The sequence below is a fragment of the Neoarius graeffei genome, chromosome 13 (assembly GCF_027579695.1).
Source record: "Neoarius graeffei isolate fNeoGra1 chromosome 13, fNeoGra1.pri, whole genome shotgun sequence".
NCBI classification, from domain to species: domain Eukaryota; kingdom Metazoa; phylum Chordata; class Actinopteri; order Siluriformes; family Ariidae; genus Neoarius; species Neoarius graeffei.
Window position 1 is genome coordinate 33207615 of NC_083581.1, and position 20063 is coordinate 33227677.

Sequence of the window (20063 nt, forward strand, 5' to 3'; positions counted from 1 at the left end):
TATATCCCAGTAAAACACTCGCGTCCATATAATATATCTGACTATATTATAGAAAATTGGTAGAAATGCACACCAATTTTGACAAAGTCCTTGACGAGGTACTGGCTCCCATACAGGCACTTAGCATGTTGGTACATGTACATGTTCTTTAGAGCCAGATTTAAAGATTTTTTTTTAATTATAATTTTACTAATTTGCAGAAACTTAACAATAGTGACATCATAAATATTGTAAGTCTGTAGTCTCTTTAGGTCACTGCTGGATAATAAACCCATAGTGCAGAGAAATATAGGGCACAAACCAATTTAAAAAAAAAAAACCAAACTAACCTAACCCTAGTTAACCACAACTGGTTTCATGTACAATTTCTTTATGTAATCAGTAGGTTGGGAGGCCAGTCAGTACATTCTTACCTTCATGTGACTCAAGAGGAAGATAGCTTCCTGTGATAAACCTGTTTACCAGGGCAGACTTTCCACTCCTCATGCTTCCCAGCACTCCCTATATAAAAATAAACTTAGATCAACTAAGAGTATTCATCTGTAACCAAAAGACAACTAAAATTCTTCTTTAGCATTATCAGTACCAGAGGCATGAAGCAAAAATATTTTCATGCTAAAATTGACGTAACATTGAGTTTCTTTTTAAGATTTTAAGTCTCTAAGACAAGCTCATGATTATTTTTTTTAGCATGAGAATGTCAGTTAAGCAAAAAGAACCACAAGAAGTAGCACCAGTGTTACAGCGATGATTGATTATAAAGTCATCTCACCAGTCTCAGCTCTGGTATAGAACGATTTAAGGTCCATTCTTGACTGTTAGCACAGGAAGCTGCAGACATAATGAAAGACATAGATAGTGAACCATACTGAAAACAATAAGTAGCATACTTAGTAATAACGTAATGATCAAAGTCGGAAATGGCAGGATGTCTGAGTGTACTGAAAGCACAAAGCAAGTGCGCTTTTGCGGGTCTTGACAAAAGCCAGTTTAAAACACAAATAGGAACGAGTGACATTTCCCCTTAATTACAGGATAAAAACAAGTATCCTTTACCCACATGTGAAAATGTATAAAAGAAAGCTAATGGATAAAGGAAGTGCAAATCACATAACTGCTTTCCATTAGACTCCACAGTTTTCTCTAAACACGATGATGTTCTCTGTTCTCAAATGTCATACAGTTCCAAGAATGGATAAAATCAGCTCCTGAAATCTACAATTCAGCATAAATCTACAGTTAATGTAGAATATGGGAAGATGTCCATAATTTTCGTCACTGCAGAAGTTAAAAAGAAGAAGAAGAAGATAGCCTTATTTGGCTTTTTGGTCAGAGGAGTAACAGCTTTCAGCCTACAGATATTCCCTCTCTGACTCTCTCCCTTCCTCTGTGAAGATTGGCTCAGCCCCAGCTGTTTCACTGTCACCAGTGACTGATGGAGAATTCTGCTGTCTTCCTTGTGATCATCTCACCCATGACTGCCCAGCTGTGGCTTGCTTTGGACGTGTAAAAAAGCAACTGAGATGTTGTGACTCATGGCACTATAATTTGTGACTTACACAGCAAATGAGGTGATAGACATTCAAGCACTGTCTGGGCTCTACTCATGGGCAAAAGGATGAGATAAAGAGAGGTTACCAAACCCATTATCCACCACTTCCTCTATGTAAAGGACTGGTGTTTCACAAAGTCCACTCGTCGAACACACGCCCATCCAAATTCAGCGTGGTTCTATGAGGGCATTATGAGACAGGGCCAGACAGTAAGACCCTTATGCAGATACCAAGCCCTCTATATACAGCCGCGTATCCGGAGTGCCTGGATGAAAAAGAATGCACTATGTGTCACATTCTAAAGCCTGCATTTTGTCGTTGCTCTTTTTGGACGCTTTTCAAAAGACTCCCTTCACACACACACACATGCGCGCACACACACAATTCCGCTCTTTCCCATTCATTGGGCTGGGGACTCTCTCAGTGGCATCATGCAGCCATACAACAGGCAGCTCCATCTGCCTGTTGCCATGACAACCCCACCTCCAGCTGCTCTGTCAGCTCGCCCGGAGGACACATACGTAAATATTTTTGTGCGTGCAAGCATTGAGTTTACACACAGACACAGACTTACACACGCATATCAGTGCACACAGTTCATGGAACACACACACACACGCAACACAGACCCATCTTTACTAACACATCACTGAGCCGTATTTATGTATTTTAGGATAACAGTCAAATTCTTTGTTCTTATGTGACGTGATTTTACATGATCTCGTGTAAAAACAATTACATGAGAAAACTTGGGGCTTTCAAAAAGGTCTACTTGCTGTCCACACATTTGACTACATGATCATTTTACAAACACACTGAAAAAGCCCAATGCACGTAAATCGGCAAATTTTTATAGTCCTGATTTTAACAGTATTGCTAAAGGCAATCCTGGGAGTAACAAATGATTGGGAGGGATATGGTATGAAACTGGAGATCACAGTATGAAAAGAGTAGAAGCCACCACAAAAATATTTAGGATGAGAACAGGCAGCGGGTGATTTGGATTAAGATATGTTAGTCTGTAATTGCACAGGCTTTGGCATATTTATTATCAAATTCGTTTGCCATTCCAATTGTTCTGAATCAACCACAAGGGTAGTGGCGAAGGCGATAATGTCGAAAAGACTCTGATGTTTTAACTACTGCCACAGCCCCTGGTATTACTACAAGTTAACATTTAAATTTCTTAAACGTGAGCAGTTTCCTGTTTCACAAGTTCAAAGACGAAGGACTATTATTGTTTCATAAATTGTGCTTTATACAATTATTAAATATAGCAAGTCAAAATTTATTTTGTATGGTTTGTTGGGTCCTGCCCATAACTAAGATTTGTCTCTGTACCAAAGATAAGGAAAAGCCAGATTGTCTGATGGAAATATGGAAAGCCAAAGTGTCCTTTCATTGGATGTGTGCCATAAGCATACACTATCCTGTATTGTTGCATGCACATAGTTTGATAGATTGGCTCGGGTAGAAATCATGAATGGATGTGGAGGTGGTGCTTTCCTACCTTCATCCTCACTGGATTCTCTCTGTAAGGAGCTAGGAACTTGGGGTACCATATCAGCGCTGGATGGGACTTGAGTGCTCTTTGTAAAAATGCCACTAATAAATCTGAGCATTTTGCGGTCACGAGTCGAGGTCCCCTGCAACTGACCTGTCCTGATGTCTGTTGTCATTTGACCACCTTTTCCTTTCAGAAGGTCCTCAGACAGGCAGTTCAGGTCACTGTTGTCCAGGGTACGACTCTTCCCTTTGCGCTGGGGCTTAGAGACCACAGTGACAGGAGCTGGAAGAGATGTCGACCCCGACTTCAGCCTCTCTGCTCTTGGGCTTTGGGTCCGCATGGCTATCACAGCTTCTGTAGACATTTTAACCCTAGTACCTCCTTTCTGATCTTCCAGATTGGCTTTGGCCTCACACACAGCCCAGGAGGCTCTAAATGTGCTGGGAGCAGGGCTAGCAGGGGACTGGATCCTGGTCCTGCTGTCCTTACGATCCAGGCTCTTGGAGGAAGCATGGACGCTGTCTCTGGCCTCCCTTATTTCACGACTACTGAGGGCACCACTTTGTGTCTTTAGAAGGGAAACCGGTCGCATGTTAACACGTCCTACACCATCACTTGTGGCTGGGGGTTGGGTTGGTTCAGCGGCATCTTTGGATATAGATGTTTGAGGTGCTCTTGTGGCTTCTCTTGCTGCACTGTTTTCTGCAGTGAATGAGGTTATTGATTTTTGCCTGTCACTGGGTTGTGCACCATCTGTAAAAAGTGCTTTATGGTCCCTAGAGCTTGGAAGTATTTCCTGCTCTGTTTTGAGCTGGGTGCCTTTCCTTGCTTCTGGCTTAGTTACATCCTCTTGTTTCTGATGATTCAGATCCCCATTGCTTGAGTCTGTATTTGGAGATGGTTGTTTTCCTCCGGCCTGACTTGTGGCCCCCTCCACACTTTGCCTGGCCTTTTCCATCCCATGATCCTCAGTTGTCTCCACCTTCACCAAGGTTAGGGAGATGAGGTAGGTGGTTTTATGCTGTGATACACCAGTTTGCTCCATGAGGTCCAGGTTGGATAGGCACATAGACACAGACATAGATTAAACTGATCTATGGTGATCAGATATTCTGTTTTGATCCCCACTGATAAAAAGATTGAAACACATTTTGATGAGCGTTTGAGGTGGAGAGAAGCTTGAATTGTGGTTTCTTCCTGTGGACTGGACCAAATTGCTACTTGTGTCCTTTGTACTCGTTAGCTTAACTGCTAGTCTTCCACATGTCTTAAAACCTCAGAATCTTCATTCCCCTTTTATTGGGATTGCGCTTCAGTTTTAAGACATTTGAGCACACTGGAACACCGCAACCACAACCTTCCTAACCTTTCAGCAGGTGACACATGGACAGCTAGTGAGATGGACAGGAAAATTACATATTGTTTTCGCCTGTAAATTAAGGCATGTTGTTTGCAGACATACACCACAATGTGGATGTTGCCAGACAGACAGGAGAGATAAAGAGAGGTGAAGCAAGCAAGAAGACTACCTGACACATGGATCAGAGAGAGAAGCTTAGGGTAAATCCAGAGAGAACAATCCCAGGCTCTTCACGGACAGTCTATCCATTACGCTTCCTGTGATCTGAGATTTATGCCATGCGCTTCAGGCGGCAAGGATATTAATACAGCAGACTTCAGTGTTAAGTACCTGGTGCACAAAATGAACGGGCATCCTTGGGGTCCTTATGCTAGAAAAACTTCACCGTAGGTGCAAGTCTTAGCTCTGCCGCAAGCACAGGAATTTCTCAAATCCCTGTGCTAGATGCTTTTTATAGTGCCCACACTCCACAGATCAGAGCTGGAAAACCTCGCACCTTTCTCCATCTCTCTCCTCTCCATCTGCCTGCCTGTCCTTGTCAATAGCCAGACAGTGCACAGCCTCTGCTTTCCACAGAAATTCCCCCCTCCCCATCTTTTTCTCTCTTCCTCCCTCTCTCCATCCTCCCTCTCTCTCTCTATCACTGGAAAAGGGATAGGCGATGATGTGCTGTGGGAAGAGGCAGGCATACCACTTCAAGGAACGAGAGCCAATAAAATGCTGGTGAAGCAAAGGGGAGGAGTCACAGGAAAAACTAATCAGCAAATGAGAAAAAAAAACATCTAAGAGCAGCTAATCAAGACAGCAAAATCAGTAGAATGTTGACTTGTTTATTTTAATATAAAAACATCAACAGTGTACTTCATTTAACAGTGAGAGAGAAAGAGAGAGTGAGATTTTCAAGCTGCGGTATCCACCCCCCCTCCCAGACGCTGAGGCAGCCTGTTACCAAGGCATTCTGGGGCAAAAACTCCTCCTCCTTACACCGGCTCTGTCTCGTCTCTCTACTTAATCTCTATCATCAGCCCTACTTGGTCTCTTCACTCATCTTACCTCCAGCATATATTAGGTACTTTTGAGGATTTTTGTCTTATTGTGCTCAGAGGACCTCTACTCTGGTAGAGCACTTGACATTAAGCATCTTTCCCACTGTAGAGTTGAATAGCCCCATTCAGACCTGGTATTAACATCCTTCTTGAGTGGACAACCATGAACACTGGTTTGAACAAGGTCAAATGCATTTGTCATAGGATCACTCAGGCCAAGTTTACATTAGACCGTATCTGTCTCGTTTTCTTTGCGGATGCACTGTCCGTTTACATTAAAACGCCTGGAAACGCCGGGAAACGGGAATCCGCCAGCGTCCACGTATTCAATCCAGATCGTGTCTGGTCCGGTGCTGTGTAAACATTGAGAATACGCGGATACGCTGTGCTGAGCTCTAGCTGGCGTCGTCATTGGACAACGTCACTGTGACATCCACCTTCCTGATTCGCTGGCGTTGGTCATGTGATGCGACTGCTGAAAAACGGCATGGACTTCCGCCTTGTATCACCTTTCATTAAAGAGTATAAAAGTATGAAAATACTGCAAATACTGATGCAAATACTGCCCATTGTGTAGTTATGATGGTCTTTAGGCTTGCCATCCTTCCACTTGCAAGTGGTAAGTGATATGCGCTGGGATCTCACACACAGCGGCTCAGTCCCGAATCACAGCTTGTGCACTTCACTCGCGCGCTGTGTGAGCTGCGCAGGGCCGGAGTGCGCACCCTCCAGAGGGCACTCGCTGTTCAGGGCGGAGTGATTTGGAGCGCAGGATGCCTGCGGAGCCGAGCGTATCCGTGTATTGGTGTTGCTGTGTGCACGCGAATCGTGTATTGGTGTTGCTGTGTGCACACTAATCGTTTTAAAAACGTTAATCTGATGATCCGCTGATACGGTCTAATGTACCCACCTCAGACCACTGAATTCATGGCCCTGTTACATTTGTAATCCATCTCAACACATCTCCAACAACGGCAAAAGATTGTGTCGTCACCAGCATTACCAGTTTAATGGTTTATTCATGGAATTGAGGTACTTTATCTGTTCTGCCACACTGCTGAGACACATAACAGGTTGCTTTTTTTTGTAAATGGCTTGGACGTTTTGCATATATTATATTCGATTATCCATCCATCCATTAGCCGCTTATCCTGTTCTACAGGGTCGCAGGCTAAAGGCGGGATACACCCTGGACAAGTCGCCAGGTTATCGCAGGGCTGACACACAGACACAAACAACCATTCACACTCACACCTACGGTCAATTTAAAGCCACCAATTAGCCTAACCTGCATGTCTTTGGACTGTGGGGGAAACCGGAGCACCCGGAGGAAACCCACGCAGACACAGGGAGAACATGCAAACTCCACACAGAAAGGCCCTCGCCAGCCACGGGGCTCAAACCCAGGACCTTCTTGCTCTGAGGCGACAGTGCTAACCACTACACCACCGTGCCACCCTATATTCAATTATATTATACTAATTAAATCACTATATAAAAACACACTATACATACTGTCCAAGTAAGGTCTCTTTGCATATGTGCACTTCTTGTTATAATTCTTAGCATCGGCTGTGCTTGGTACTTTATGGATGTTGGCTATTTGTATCAGCGGATTGTTTGCACATTGCAGTTGCTATTCTCCATTTTATTTATAATATCTATACGAGGGCGGCACGGTGGTGTAGTGGTTAGCGCTGTCGCCTCACAGCAAGACGGTCCGGGTTCGAACCCTGTGGCCGGCGAGGGCCTTTCTGTGTGGAGTTTGCATGTTGTCCACGTGGGTTTCCTCCGGGTGCTCCGGTTTCCCCCACAGTCCAAAGACATGCAGGTTAGGTTAACTGGTGACTCTAAATTGACCGTAGGTGTGAATGTGAGTGTGAATGGTTGTCTGTGTCTATGTGTCAGCCCTGTGATGACCTGGCGACTTGTCCAGGGTGTACCCCGCCTTTCGCCCGTAGTCAGCTGGGATAGGCTCCAGCTTGCCTGCGACCCTGTAGAAGGATAAAGCGGCTAGAGATAATGAGATGAATGATATATATATGCTGGGGGGGATGGGGGGGATCATCCCCCCCCTCTGGTTTTTATCTCTGCTGAAAAAAAATCCTCGGGGACAACCCCGTCAATAAAACAAACAAACAAAAAAAGTTGACATGACAGGCATGTTGTGACACAGTTTTCTATGGTCTACATTGCACTCACTTTCAAAATGACCCGAAGTGGCAGCTTTGATGTTCACGAACGTCCCCAGCAAATAGATACATTGTAGATAATAACAATATCTTTGCGTTCTATGCAGGGACGCAAACAGCGCGCCTTTTGGCGGATGCCGCTTTTTTCACGGCCAATTTTTTTTTTTTTTTTTAGGGGGGGCGTTGGAGTGTCTGATTATAATTTCAAAGTAAATTCTGTATTAAAATTACTAAATAAGCAAATCCGTTACAGTCCATGAAACAGGAAGTATAAGGATGAGAAAAAAACAGTTTAAATCGGAAAGCTGCGCACAATGTGAACTGCGCCATCAGAGCAAACTGTTCATTTAGTATTCATGTATTTTAGTGATTTTCGAGTCACTGTCCATTTAATCCGGAGGGAGAGAAACATCACAGCAACGCGACAAGCAATACGAACTTTGTTGTGTGTTAGTGTTCGTGTATTTAGTCAGAGAGATAGGAAGATGAATTTACTATCTCTGGTTTAGTGTTCGTTTTCATTTAGTGTTATTCATTTGATATCATCGGATGTTATTGAGCTGTTAGCCTATTGTTACCTTAATTTTGTGACGTTTCATGATTTAAAAAAAAAACATCCCCCCTTCTGGTTTTTTGACAAATCGCACCCTGCATATATATATATAAACTTTGTTATACATTTCTATTTTATGATTTCTACATTATCGAGTCAGTACAAAAACATTTTAGAGTTCCAAATGTTTGTTTTCCAGCATAAAATTAAATGCTAGGAAAAAAAGTTTGTATCTGAGCAGCATATTACACAAGAGAGCACTTTTCAGAAAAAAAAGAAAGAAAACATAATGAAGGCTACTGTGTTTTGGTGCAAAATGAAGAAGTGAGTGTGAGAGTCAAAGTGTCCAGAAGAACTGTGGCTGGTTCTGTAAGATGCTCAGTAAAACCTACAGCTCATTTCCGCATAAAACTGCACTCACTGTACCTGAGACGACTGTTTAAAAACATTTTTTTAGTTTTTAAGCAAAGGGTCATCTCACACCAGATATTTACTTTGTTTCATTTATTATGGCTCACTGCTTACTGTTTATAGTATTTTTTTAATGTTGACACATTTCATTTCATTATTTTTAAGTCATTTTTGGTCGACAGTATTTCTTTACATGTGCCTAAGACTTTCGCACAGTGCTGAGGAAGAGGTAGTTTGACTGACATGTCAGACGACCCACCAGCTAACACCTGACATCATATCCTTTACTCACCTCTAAGAGTTTTGACACAAACTGGGAACTTCCGTTAATCTAGTGACTAGCTCTTGCTCCAAAAAGCTCACTGTGTGGTAGTTTGTATGTCGAGAGTTTGTATTCCTGCAGGAAACCAGCGCACAGAAGTGTGTAGAGCCAGTCAGAAAGCAGCCTTCTGATGTTTGTGGCCAGAAATTTACGAAGGATATCAGAGACTCTGTTTCTCATTTGCAGAGCAGATGAAGCCTGCAAGTAAAACTACACACTGGCAAAATACACCTCATCTTTTAGTCCATTTTTACTTTCTTATCCATTTGTGTGGTTGTGTGTGGTTTCAGTGAGTGAAATCGCACAAACCGGAACAGCTTATTAGCTGAGTAACAGCTGTACAAAATGCCACAAAACCAAACGGCATTGGGAGAGAATTTTAGTGATCAAGCCGAGCGTTAGAGAGTTTAATTAGAAAATGCCATCTGATAATTTAATACAGGCAACCCTTTGTATTTTAGAGTCTGGTGACATTAGGTTGCTTTGGGTAGATCAGGAGATAATATGCTGATTAGTGGTCACTCAAGAGACATTTGAGACATAAATATGAGTAGCACGCTGTGTGAGCACAATCGCTATCAGGCGCGTTAAAATGTAAATAACTTTTCTAGAATTTCACCAAAACTCATTGAATTTTCAGCATTGTAAGAGAACTCCCTAAAGTATTATTCAGCAAAACCCCAGAATGATAGCACAAATCTAGAATTTTTAACAGAATTTTAGTTCTTAAAATTTAACGTAATTATGGACGTCACGCGTAACATTTACACCCGTGAAAAATCACTTTGAATGCTGTTTTGAAAGTTTTGATCAAATATTCTCTATAATAAAAAAAAAATCGCTTAAATATTATAAACACAGTCTTTTAATGTATCAAAAAATAATTTTGATAAAGCAAGGAAATTCGGAAGAAAATTTGTTTTTTCTTTTGCTTGTTGTGCGCGTCACGCTACCAAAATCTAACTAACCCCTTCACGAACAATTCCAACCTTCATGGACTTGTAGCGCGAATAAACCTTTCAAAAAATATATATAATACTTCTCACCCAGTAAATTAGAATCCTGGTGATTTTATATCCTCGTAGCTTCAGTAGATCTAGAGATTTAGTAAATCCCAAACGCTGTGAAACACGCCAGCCATCTATGGTGAGAAGTGCTGCTGTAGTTGAGAAACTCTCATTTCTCCCGCTTCCAACTAACTCCGTGACCCAGACCAAAATAACAATGTCACGCTCATCACTTAAGGATGATTTATGCCAAGTTTCACGGAAAAATACAGCGAAATAAACTTGCTAGAAGCATTTTTCAAAATCCCAAACATTATGAAACATTTCTTGTAGGGTTTCAGGTTACAAATTTCGAGAATAGAGAAATTGCGGCGCAAAAGTTTGCCACTAAACTCGTGAAAATACTCCATCCTAGCGAGTTTCACAACCGAACTAGGCTACATGACAGTCCGTGACCACCCAGGAATGTTCTAGAAGGTACGCTTCTAGGCACGTGCGATCGAGAAAGACGCCACGTGAAGGTAGTAAAGGTAGTATTTCCACTGTCTTATGACGTTTTTGCTTGTTTTAGCGCGATAAACAATGCATTATGGGTAATCATTAAAATGCTGATTTCAAGGTTAAAATGGGTAAAAACAACTAATTTATATAGATATTGTAAAAATTGTGCCTAATAGTTATTTCAGTACATAAAATCAAAACCTGAATTTTTTATTTTTTTCCCTATGTTACACCATTGTGCATCTATAGCATGCTACTCATCATAACAATACCACACGTACATGATCATCCATTCCATTTGTCCACTAGTGATCGGATCATTAGAGAAGGATATTAATAACAAGTCTGAACAGATCCATCAGTTCTGAGCAAAGAGTGCATCGCATTTCTCTGTGCAGTAAAGCCATTCGACTAGCAACTGTTTTGACATTTACATCACTTTTGTGTTGGTTTATTTTACTTCCTCCTTCCGAGCACACTCTTCAGACAAAACGTCCAATATGGTGTCATGGTTAGAGAATAAAACTCTCACTAATCTCAATAAACAATTCACTAAAGTCGTATAATCCCAACTCCTCTCTACTGTCAGTCAACAGAATGTGAGGCGATAACAACCAGCGCTACATATCTGTCTGTTATTTACACAGCATGATGATGTGAACCCAGTACATCACTTCCTCTATGATGTCACTGTCATTTTTCACCGTATTTTTTTTATTTTTTTAGTCCTTATTTAGCAGGAGAAGAGAGAGTTAACCAACAGGCTAGTATTATGTGTAGTATCAGTATCTTCTGTTTTACTTAAAGAAATTGGGTCACGGTTATTGAATCAGTCTTGCTACATGCTGATAGGAAGTGCATTTCATGTATACCAGTCATTTCTTCGAACAAATAACCACAGACTCATGGCAAGGATGCCGCAAATCAGCATTAAAACTCTATAGTGCTTTACAGCGAAGCAATTCTCGTACTGGGCTTAAATTATTCTCGTATTCTCGCTGTTTATGTTAACAGCTGTTATTAGACACCGTGGATTTGAGACTAAGCCTAATTTCTAACATTCCTCTCTTTCTTTCAAAGCATTCTATATATTTTGCATTCTTCCAGGCCACTGTGTTTCGTAATCATTGTTAAAAATAGCACGTTCCTTCCATTTCTCAGCAGTAAGCCGCCCTGCAACACCTCTTTCTCCAGGAGTACCGTAGCACTTCGCTGCATTCATTTTTAGGTCATCCGGCCAACAGGAGATGAGTTTGTGCCATCGTGTGTTGTCCGTCGTCGTCCACATTTCACGAAAATCGCTTCTTCTCTCTCAATTCTTCACTGATTTTTATTCTTTTTGGCAGGAAGGTCAGTCTGCCTGGGGCGCATGTAACTCCTACCCAAATTTGCATAATTGCAGTTAATAACGAAGATATGGAGTAATTAAGCCCTAACGAGCAGTTTCCACACAAATCGTTTCTTCTCCCTCAATTCTTCACCAATTTTGATTCTTTTTGGCAGGAAGGTAGGTCTGCCTGGGGTGCATACAGTATAACTTCTACCCATATTTGCTTAATTACAATTATTAACTAGACCGGACAATTCCCCGGGGGAAATTGTGAGAGGATGCAGTGCGCGAAGCAATTCGGTCACGCATGTTCGCTGGCCGTGAATGCGTGACCCGCAATGATGTTTCAATGCAATGATTATGTGTGTGCTTGAGACAGCAGCCGTCATGAAGAAGAGCTATTCAAGAGTATTTCCAAAGTGACTACAGGCGGAAATTAGCATGTACTGCTATAACCTGGGACAGACATCTGTCCTTACCACAAGGATAATGTTTAATTTGTGCACTGTCCATTTTAAAAATAAAATAAACTCTAAACTCTAAGAAGAGTGTTTGTAGTTTGTATGTACGAACAGAAGTGTTCCTAATAAAGTGGGCGACTAAGGTGAGGCTAAGACACACAAGGGCTGGAGTTTTCTACTGTTTTTTTTATGAAGGACCAGGCCTCGAACAATGACAAATAACTCGACAACGGAAGCAGCTATTCACAAAATTCTTTCACAGTGAGCGCTAGAAGGGTCTCCTGAATACAATGATGTATTTTTTTTGTTTGTACTCTTAAAAACAACGACACTAGAGCGATTTAAAAACGAGTGACTTTTCTATCACGTTTATAATGGATGTCAATGAAGCCTGTCAGCTGCACTGTCCTCAGTTTGACGCTTGTCATTCAAAAACCGTAAATCCTATCGTTTAGGTAGACACATTGTGTGAATCAGGACAAGTTTTCCTACTACTTTTGAGAAAATCATGTCTGTAGAGTGAAATTTGTGGCTGAAAACACGGTTTAAGCGAGAAAGTTTGAGCTTTTTTTTCAAACTGTCTGCACTCTAAGCTTAAAGACCCTCACTGGTGTGTAACGCAATAGACACCCATTCAAAAGCCGGATTTTCTCCCAGAAACCACATGGCGTTTGAACCGGGCCTGATCCGAAAGTGTAAAACCTAGCAGAAAAGTTGAATGCCAGATCCACAGAGGAGAAGTTTTCCTACGTTTTAGAGTTTGAATCATGTCTCTAGGTGAAAGCATGCCAGAGCAGCGGATGTTTGAAAAACGTTGAAAAAGTGCTTTTTTTCCAATTAATTCCATAGAAATGAATGGGGTTTTTTTGGGCGATTTTTTCGCGACTACGTCGCGAAAAAATCGTAATCTGTAGAGAAAACTAATAGCATAGCGAGTCCGATCGATCCGCACGTTTTGATATATTGTTTGTCTGTGTGCGACGTACGGTTATTGAGTTATTCGAAATCAAAATTTGCGTAGGAATAAGAAGAAGAAGAAGAAGAAGAAATACGTAGAAGAACAATAGTTGCAGTGCTTTGCACTGCAACCTATGGGCTCCCCTAGGGGAGCCCATAGGTTGCTGTGCTGCAGCACTGCATCCTAATTAAGTTAAAGTGCCATTCCACCATTGGATGTATTTTTTTGGCATAAAATACAATATATTTTATGACAACATGACTAGACAGAGAAATCTTTTAGCTTCAAAATGATATATCAAACATAATTTTTTGACAACGACAAGTATATTAATTTTGCGACCAAAGTCACCTACCCTTTTAATTTCCGCTAGTGAAACGTGATGTCATCGGCAGGTTCCCCTTCTTGTGTACCACGTCACGTGTGACGTGGCACAGATTATCAGCAATGGCGGATAGAACGCGATTGTCGGCTTCGGAAAAGAAGCGAAGGAAAATAGCAAGTGATGCCCAAAGGAGACGGTCGATGGTGAATATCGGCACAGCAATCGACAAGTGGAAATCGCGTTCTATCCGCCATTGCTGATAATCTGTGCCACGTCACACGTGACGTGGTACACAAGAAGGGGAACCTGCCGATGACATCACGTTTCACTACCGTGCGGAAATTAAAAGGGTAGGTGACTTTGGTCGCAAAATTAATATACTTGTCGTTGTCAAAAAATTATGTTTGATATATCATTTTGAAGCTAAAAGATTTCTCTGTCTAGTCATGTTGTCATAAAATATATTGTATTTTATGCCAAAGAATACATCCAATGGTGGAATGGCACTTTAAGGACTAATCAAACCTTAATGAGCAGTTCAACAAAAATTCCTCCTTCTCAGTCAATTCCTCACTGTTTTGCATTCTTTCTGGCAAATAGGTCGGTATTCCTAGGGTGGATATAGCTTCTATATATAGCTTGCAACGTTTATTGCGCAAGGTGGCCCACTTTAGATCGTTCCTTCTGGACTAGACGGGGCCAGAGTGAGCTACGCCGTCACTGACGGTCTCGTTTCTTTATTAATTGCTCGTAGTTTTTTAGGATCTGTGGATGATAGTGATGGTATCGAGAGACCACTTAGAAATGTATTAAGTGTTAATAATTAATGTCACACTGCTGGGGTTCAGTTCACCAGTGATCCCAGTAAGGTTGGCTGCATGTCTCAAATCAAGAAAAAAAAAATGCACTGTTGGGACGGTGTTTTCTCTGTGAGCTATTTGATGCTGTTGTCAGCTAGATGAGCAGTAATTACACACAGGAGAGGAAGTAGTCGGAGGAGGAGGAGGAAGTGAATTATGGTGTGTGGGTCTGAACAACCAAATGAAAGTCAAATTAACCATTGTCACAAGATCCTTTGACCACTCGACCCTTTCACACTCTGTGTGTGTGTGCACGCATCTGGTAATGTGCCATTGAAATGTAAATTATCCTGCCCCATACTGGATGTCCGTCTCATGTCTGGTGAACTCTACAAAGCATAAGACCAGATTTAAAAAAAAAAAAAAGAACCAAATGAAAAAGAAAATCTATAATCAATATTAGAAGGTGTTGTGTATTTTTGTTTGAGAGTGCAAGCCTGATGTGACAGATGGCGTCTGAGATGGAGAGGAAGTGGCTTTTGGGGCAGCGAGACAGGAAGTGGGCCCATCCAAAAGCCTGCTACCAAGACTACTTTGTGAGAGGTAATCTTGCAACATAAGCCTTTTAACGTTCATATCCACAAGCCTGATTAAGTATGTAGACTGAAGGGACCCATCAGCTAATAATGTAACAGATACAGATTTCTACTTGATGAGCCGTAGTGAGCCTGTAGCGCACACAGGAAGTGATGTGGCTAATAACGCTGCATTACCGGTACATGGTTTCTAGGAGATCACCTCACTCTGTCACTGATGAGCAGACTCATTACGTCGTTTTCCTCTCAACACTAACAGTATGCCTAATGTCTGAGATAATCAAGTCAACACAAACACTCCAGCTCGGTGATTGCACAAGAAGACCAACAATGTGAAAACGAACACCATTCAACCCTACCTGAGTCACAGTGACATTTTACTCAGTTGAACACATCCCTTTTTAGACTGAGTGAAAACCATTTGGAAATAGACTGTGCTGTGCAGGAATTTCACATTTGGTGCATCGTGGCTGATGAAAGACGACATGAATTTTGTGTGTGGTGTTCGTAGACACTAATTGAGAGCGTTTTCTCCTTTATGCCGCATTACACTCATCCACAGACTTCCAGATGAAAGGCCACAAGCAAGAGACACTCTGAATACCGTCAGCTAAATATAGATAGAATGTAATTAGACACCGGATGTTTCAAATTATTGCAACTCAAATTTCAGTCAATCTCAGTTTACTCTCACATTTTTCATTATTTGTGTCTCCACACGTGCAGAGAAGAAGATATTAGTAAAATAAATATGACTGCACAGAAACACCTGAAGCACCTATATTTTATATATAATATTTAAAAAAAAAAAGGCACAGGCATGACGACTTGACCCGACTCAACATGAACTCGTCTACATACATCAACCTCAGTGCTGTTTTGCTTATTCCGATTTAGATATATTTTGTCTTGAGAAATAAGCATTGGATGTTTTCTTTTTCTTTCAGGACTCAAGATTTACAGACACTCAAGCAAATATTTACCACCTTGCAGAAACTGATTATCAGACAGGAAGAAAAAGAACAGACTCCTCATGTAAATGTTTTTAGAAGCACCAGGTGGACTCACCTTGTACGCCGTGGATATACACCTTCAGACCAGTCCTGAGCTGCTGGTCCTCGACCCTTTCCAGCTGTTTCAACACTTTGTTGAGCGTGTTCTGTAGGCTTTCATGGCGCTTTACTTCAGCCCGAATTGCACTCGAATGCGCCACCTTAGTTGAGTTATGCATGTTCATTCAGGTGAGTCTGTCTAAATTGTCCAAATTTAACCATGCAACCCATTGGTATGTTCCACTTCTATTTCCATGCTTTCCATCATGACCAGAAGCAGCGAATCATATCAGTGTCACACATGAAGTACAGCAGAACAGCTTGCATGTATTTCCTCTATATGCATCTGAGTTCACTTCCTGATTTCAAAAAGCTTTGTGCTCTCGTAGCCTGTTCTCTCACAAACAGGACTTTGCGGTGAATTTGCTTCAACTGAAAGGGGAAAAAAAAAAACCACGAATCAAAGGGTATTTTTTTTACTCAGCAGTTGCTCCAGAGGAGAGAATGTGCTTATTTAGTTTATTCACTCGTCAGTTAAATTATAAACACACTTTTATTTCCAAAGACGTAAATATTATTTTAAGTAGAATTTTAAGGATGTCTTAAAATCTACTCTGATTTACATGTACACTAAACACTCACCGGCCACTTTAATAGGAACTTGTTCTTGATTCTAAGGCCAAGTTTACATTAGACCGTATCTGTCTCGTTTTCTTCGCGGATGCACTGTCCGTTTACATTAAAACGCCTGGAAACGCCGGGAAACGGGAATCCACCAGGGTCCACGTATTCAATCCAGATCGTGTCTGGTCCGGTGCTGTGTAAACATTGAGAATACGCGGATACGCTGTGCTGAGCTCTAGCTGGCGTCGTCATTGGACAACGTCACTGTGACATCCACCTTCCTGATTCGCTGGCGTTGGTCATGTGACGCGACTGCTGAAAAACGGCGCGGACTTCCGCCTTGTATCACCTTTCATTAAAGAGTATAAAAGTATGAAAATACTGCAAATACTGATGCAAATACTGCCCATTGTGTAGTTATGATTGTCTTTAGGCTTGCCATCCTTCCACTTGCAAGTGGTAAGTGACGCACATGCCCGACATGCACTGAGATCACACACACAGCGGCTCAGTCCCGAATCACTGCTTGTGCACTTCACTCGCGCGCTGTGTGAGCTGCGCAGGGCCGGAGTGTGCACCCTCCAGAGGGCACTTGCTGTTCAGGGCGGAGTGATTTGGAGCGCAGGATGCCTGCGGAGCCGAGCGTATCCGTGTATTGGCGTTGCTGTGTGCACGCGAATCGTGTATTGGCATTGCTGTGTGCACGCTAATCATTTTAAAAACGTTAATCTGATGATCCGCTGATACGGTCTAATGTAAACCCCACCTAAGATTCCTGTTCTTGGCTGCAGGAGTGGAACCCAATGTGCTCTTCTGGTGTTGCATGCGGAGATTCTTTTCTGCTCACCAAGGTTGTAAAGAGTGATTATAGGAGTTACTATATCCTCCCTGGCAGCTCAAACCAATCTGGTCATTTTCCTCTGACCTCTCTTATCAACAAGGCATTCGTTTCCACCCACAGAACTGTCAGTGTTTTTTGTTTTTCACACCATTTTGTGTCAACTTGTTGTGTGTGAAAACCCCAGGAGATCAGCAGTTTCTGAAATACTCAAACCAGTCCATCTGGGTAGCACCAGTACCCATGCTACAGTTAAAGTCAAAAACAGGGATCACAATTTTTCCCATTCTGATGTTTGAAGTGAACATTAACTGAAGCGCTTGATTTGTATCTGCATGATTTGATGCATCGTGCTGCTGTCAAGGGATTGGCTGATTAGAGAACTGCATCAAACAGCAGGTAGATGGGTATTCCTAATAAAGTGGCCAGCGAGTGTATTAATAGTTCTGTCATTACAGTTGCCCTTGATGATACGGAGCTCAGATATCAATGCGCTGCCGAAGCGCGCAGAAGGTGTTAGTACGCCTGTCATTATAGTGCCGACTTTCCATAGCATAGAAAATCGCTACGTTTCAATTTGTGTAACTGAACTTGTTTCATATCACTGGTCATATAAACCTATGTAAACAGGAAAAACGCAGAAGAGTTTGGTCGCATCTAACTACAGACCCAAAAAATACCATTGGCCATACTGAGCCTAGCTACATTGCTAACAGGAGTGACAGCGCGTCTGACTGCGTCTGACTGACTGGGAGGTCGCGCAAAGCTCGGAGAGGTACGGAGCAGCTCGTCTCAATTCAGATAAGAGCATATTTCATTATGGAAATACGGTGGACTGTTCCTTTAAGAACATTTTATTCAAGGCGAGAAAATGTGTTGTTTGCACTCCAACTAAAGTTTGAACTACAGTATATCTATGTACTCCTATATTACAGACAAACCCTGGACATTATATATGTTATTTACCAGCTGGGAGGTCTGTATGGTGAAATACCGTGACCGAGGTCTTGAAAGTACTGAGCGAGGCCCTCTGGGCCGAGGTCAGTATTCAAGGCCAAGGTCACAGTATTTCACCATACGGACCGACCTTAAGCTGGTAAATAATATATTTATTTTTTTCTTTACCAAATTCTAACAGAAAACGAGAGCGCCCAAAAGGGAAAACCGAGCTGAGGCAAGATGCCATTTTGAATCCTCATTCACGGCTGTAATGCAAATGGCTTCCTCCTCGGTATACAAATGCACTTCCATGGCAGGAAAAAAACTACATTTTGTCGCCTATGTAGTCCCCTATTTATACCAAATTGAGTCATTCAGGATTCAGCCATGTTTTTGCTTGGCATTAGCAACAGTTACAGGTTTTTAGCTTTCTCCTGAAATGTTTTCTTTTATTTCTTCTTCCTCAGGGTAGTAAAACTCGCTTTCGCTGTGAACACTGTCGTTATCGCGATCCATGATGTAAAATTAATGCTATTATACTGAGAAATGCTGGCAAAAATTTATAAGATTTTTGATAATCTTATAAATAAATCTCATTATCTCTAGCCGCTTTATCCTGTTCTACAGGGTCGCAGGCAAGCTGGAGCCTATCCCAGCTGACTACGGGCGAAAGGCGGGGTACACCCTGGACAAGTCGCCAGGTCATCACAGGGCTGACACATAGACACAGACAACCATTCACACTCACATTCACACCTACGGTCAATTTAGAGTCACCAGTTAACCTAACCTGCATGTCTTTGGACTGTGGGGGAAACCGGAGCACCCGGAGGAAACCCATGCGGACACGGGGAGAACATACAAACTCCACACAGAAAGGCCCTCGCCGGCCACGGGGCTCGAACCCGGACCTTCTTGCTGTGAGGCGACAGCGCTAACCACTACACCACCGTGCCGCCATGTGTGAAAATTATGAGTGGCGTACTGTATTTCCCAGTAAAACTCTCGCGTCCATAGAACACAAATATTGTGTTTTACATTAGTGTTTGTAATTAGAAAGCATGTGCAAGAGGGCATAAATAAGTCTCAAGCAAAAAAAATTCTTTGCACAATGTGTCCGGTTTAAGAGACCCCTTTCGTTAAAATGAAAGTGTGTTAGGCATGATTGATTTTATTTAGTAAATTCAATGTAAACACATTAAAAATACATGGATGACACAAGAAAGTGAAAACACTTATTTCCATCATGGTCCATAAAATCATGGGGACATGTTTACCTCATCTGATGTAAAATCAGCATCAATTTGTTTTCACACTTGAAACACAGGACATTCTTGACATCCCTCTTCCAGTAATATTAGGACTCTGTGTCAAACCTTTAGATGCTATTTCCCTAAGATGTACACTTTTACACTGGCTAATGGATTTTGCTCGCATTTATTTCTTTTACCATCTGTGGGAAGGCTGTTAAGTTCATTACCGTAGAATTGTTGCTTTTACATTTTACTGCCATTCCAGCAGTTATCTACAGAAATCCCTGATACTACTGCTGTCCCTGTTCCTGTACAGCTCCCTGAACCAGGCTGCCAATAGTTCCTATTCAGTCAGCTCCTCCACCACCAAGTTCCATTTGTTGGAATATAAAAGCATGTTTCGGCCACATGAATTAGAAGTTAAACCACTTACTA

General features: G+C 41.9%; 1 protein-coding gene across 2 annotated transcripts in view; it reads right to left on the reverse strand.

The window, feature by feature from the left end:
- agap2 (ArfGAP with GTPase domain, ankyrin repeat and PH domain 2) overlaps positions 1–16306 on the reverse strand; it is a 38213-nt gene extending 21907 nt beyond the window's left edge. For both annotated transcript variants that reach the window (XM_060937583.1, XM_060937582.1), the window contains exons 1-3: positions 15991–16306; positions 773–831; positions 414–501 (exon numbers count right to left, since the gene is read on the reverse strand). In XM_060937583.1, the coding sequence (XP_060793566.1) occupies positions 414–501; positions 773–831; positions 15991–16159 (316 nt within the window). In that variant the 5' untranslated portion in view covers positions 16160–16306. The remainder of the gene's footprint in view (positions 1–413; positions 502–772; positions 832–15990) is intronic.
- Between the last annotated feature and the right edge of the window lie 3757 nt (positions 16307–20063).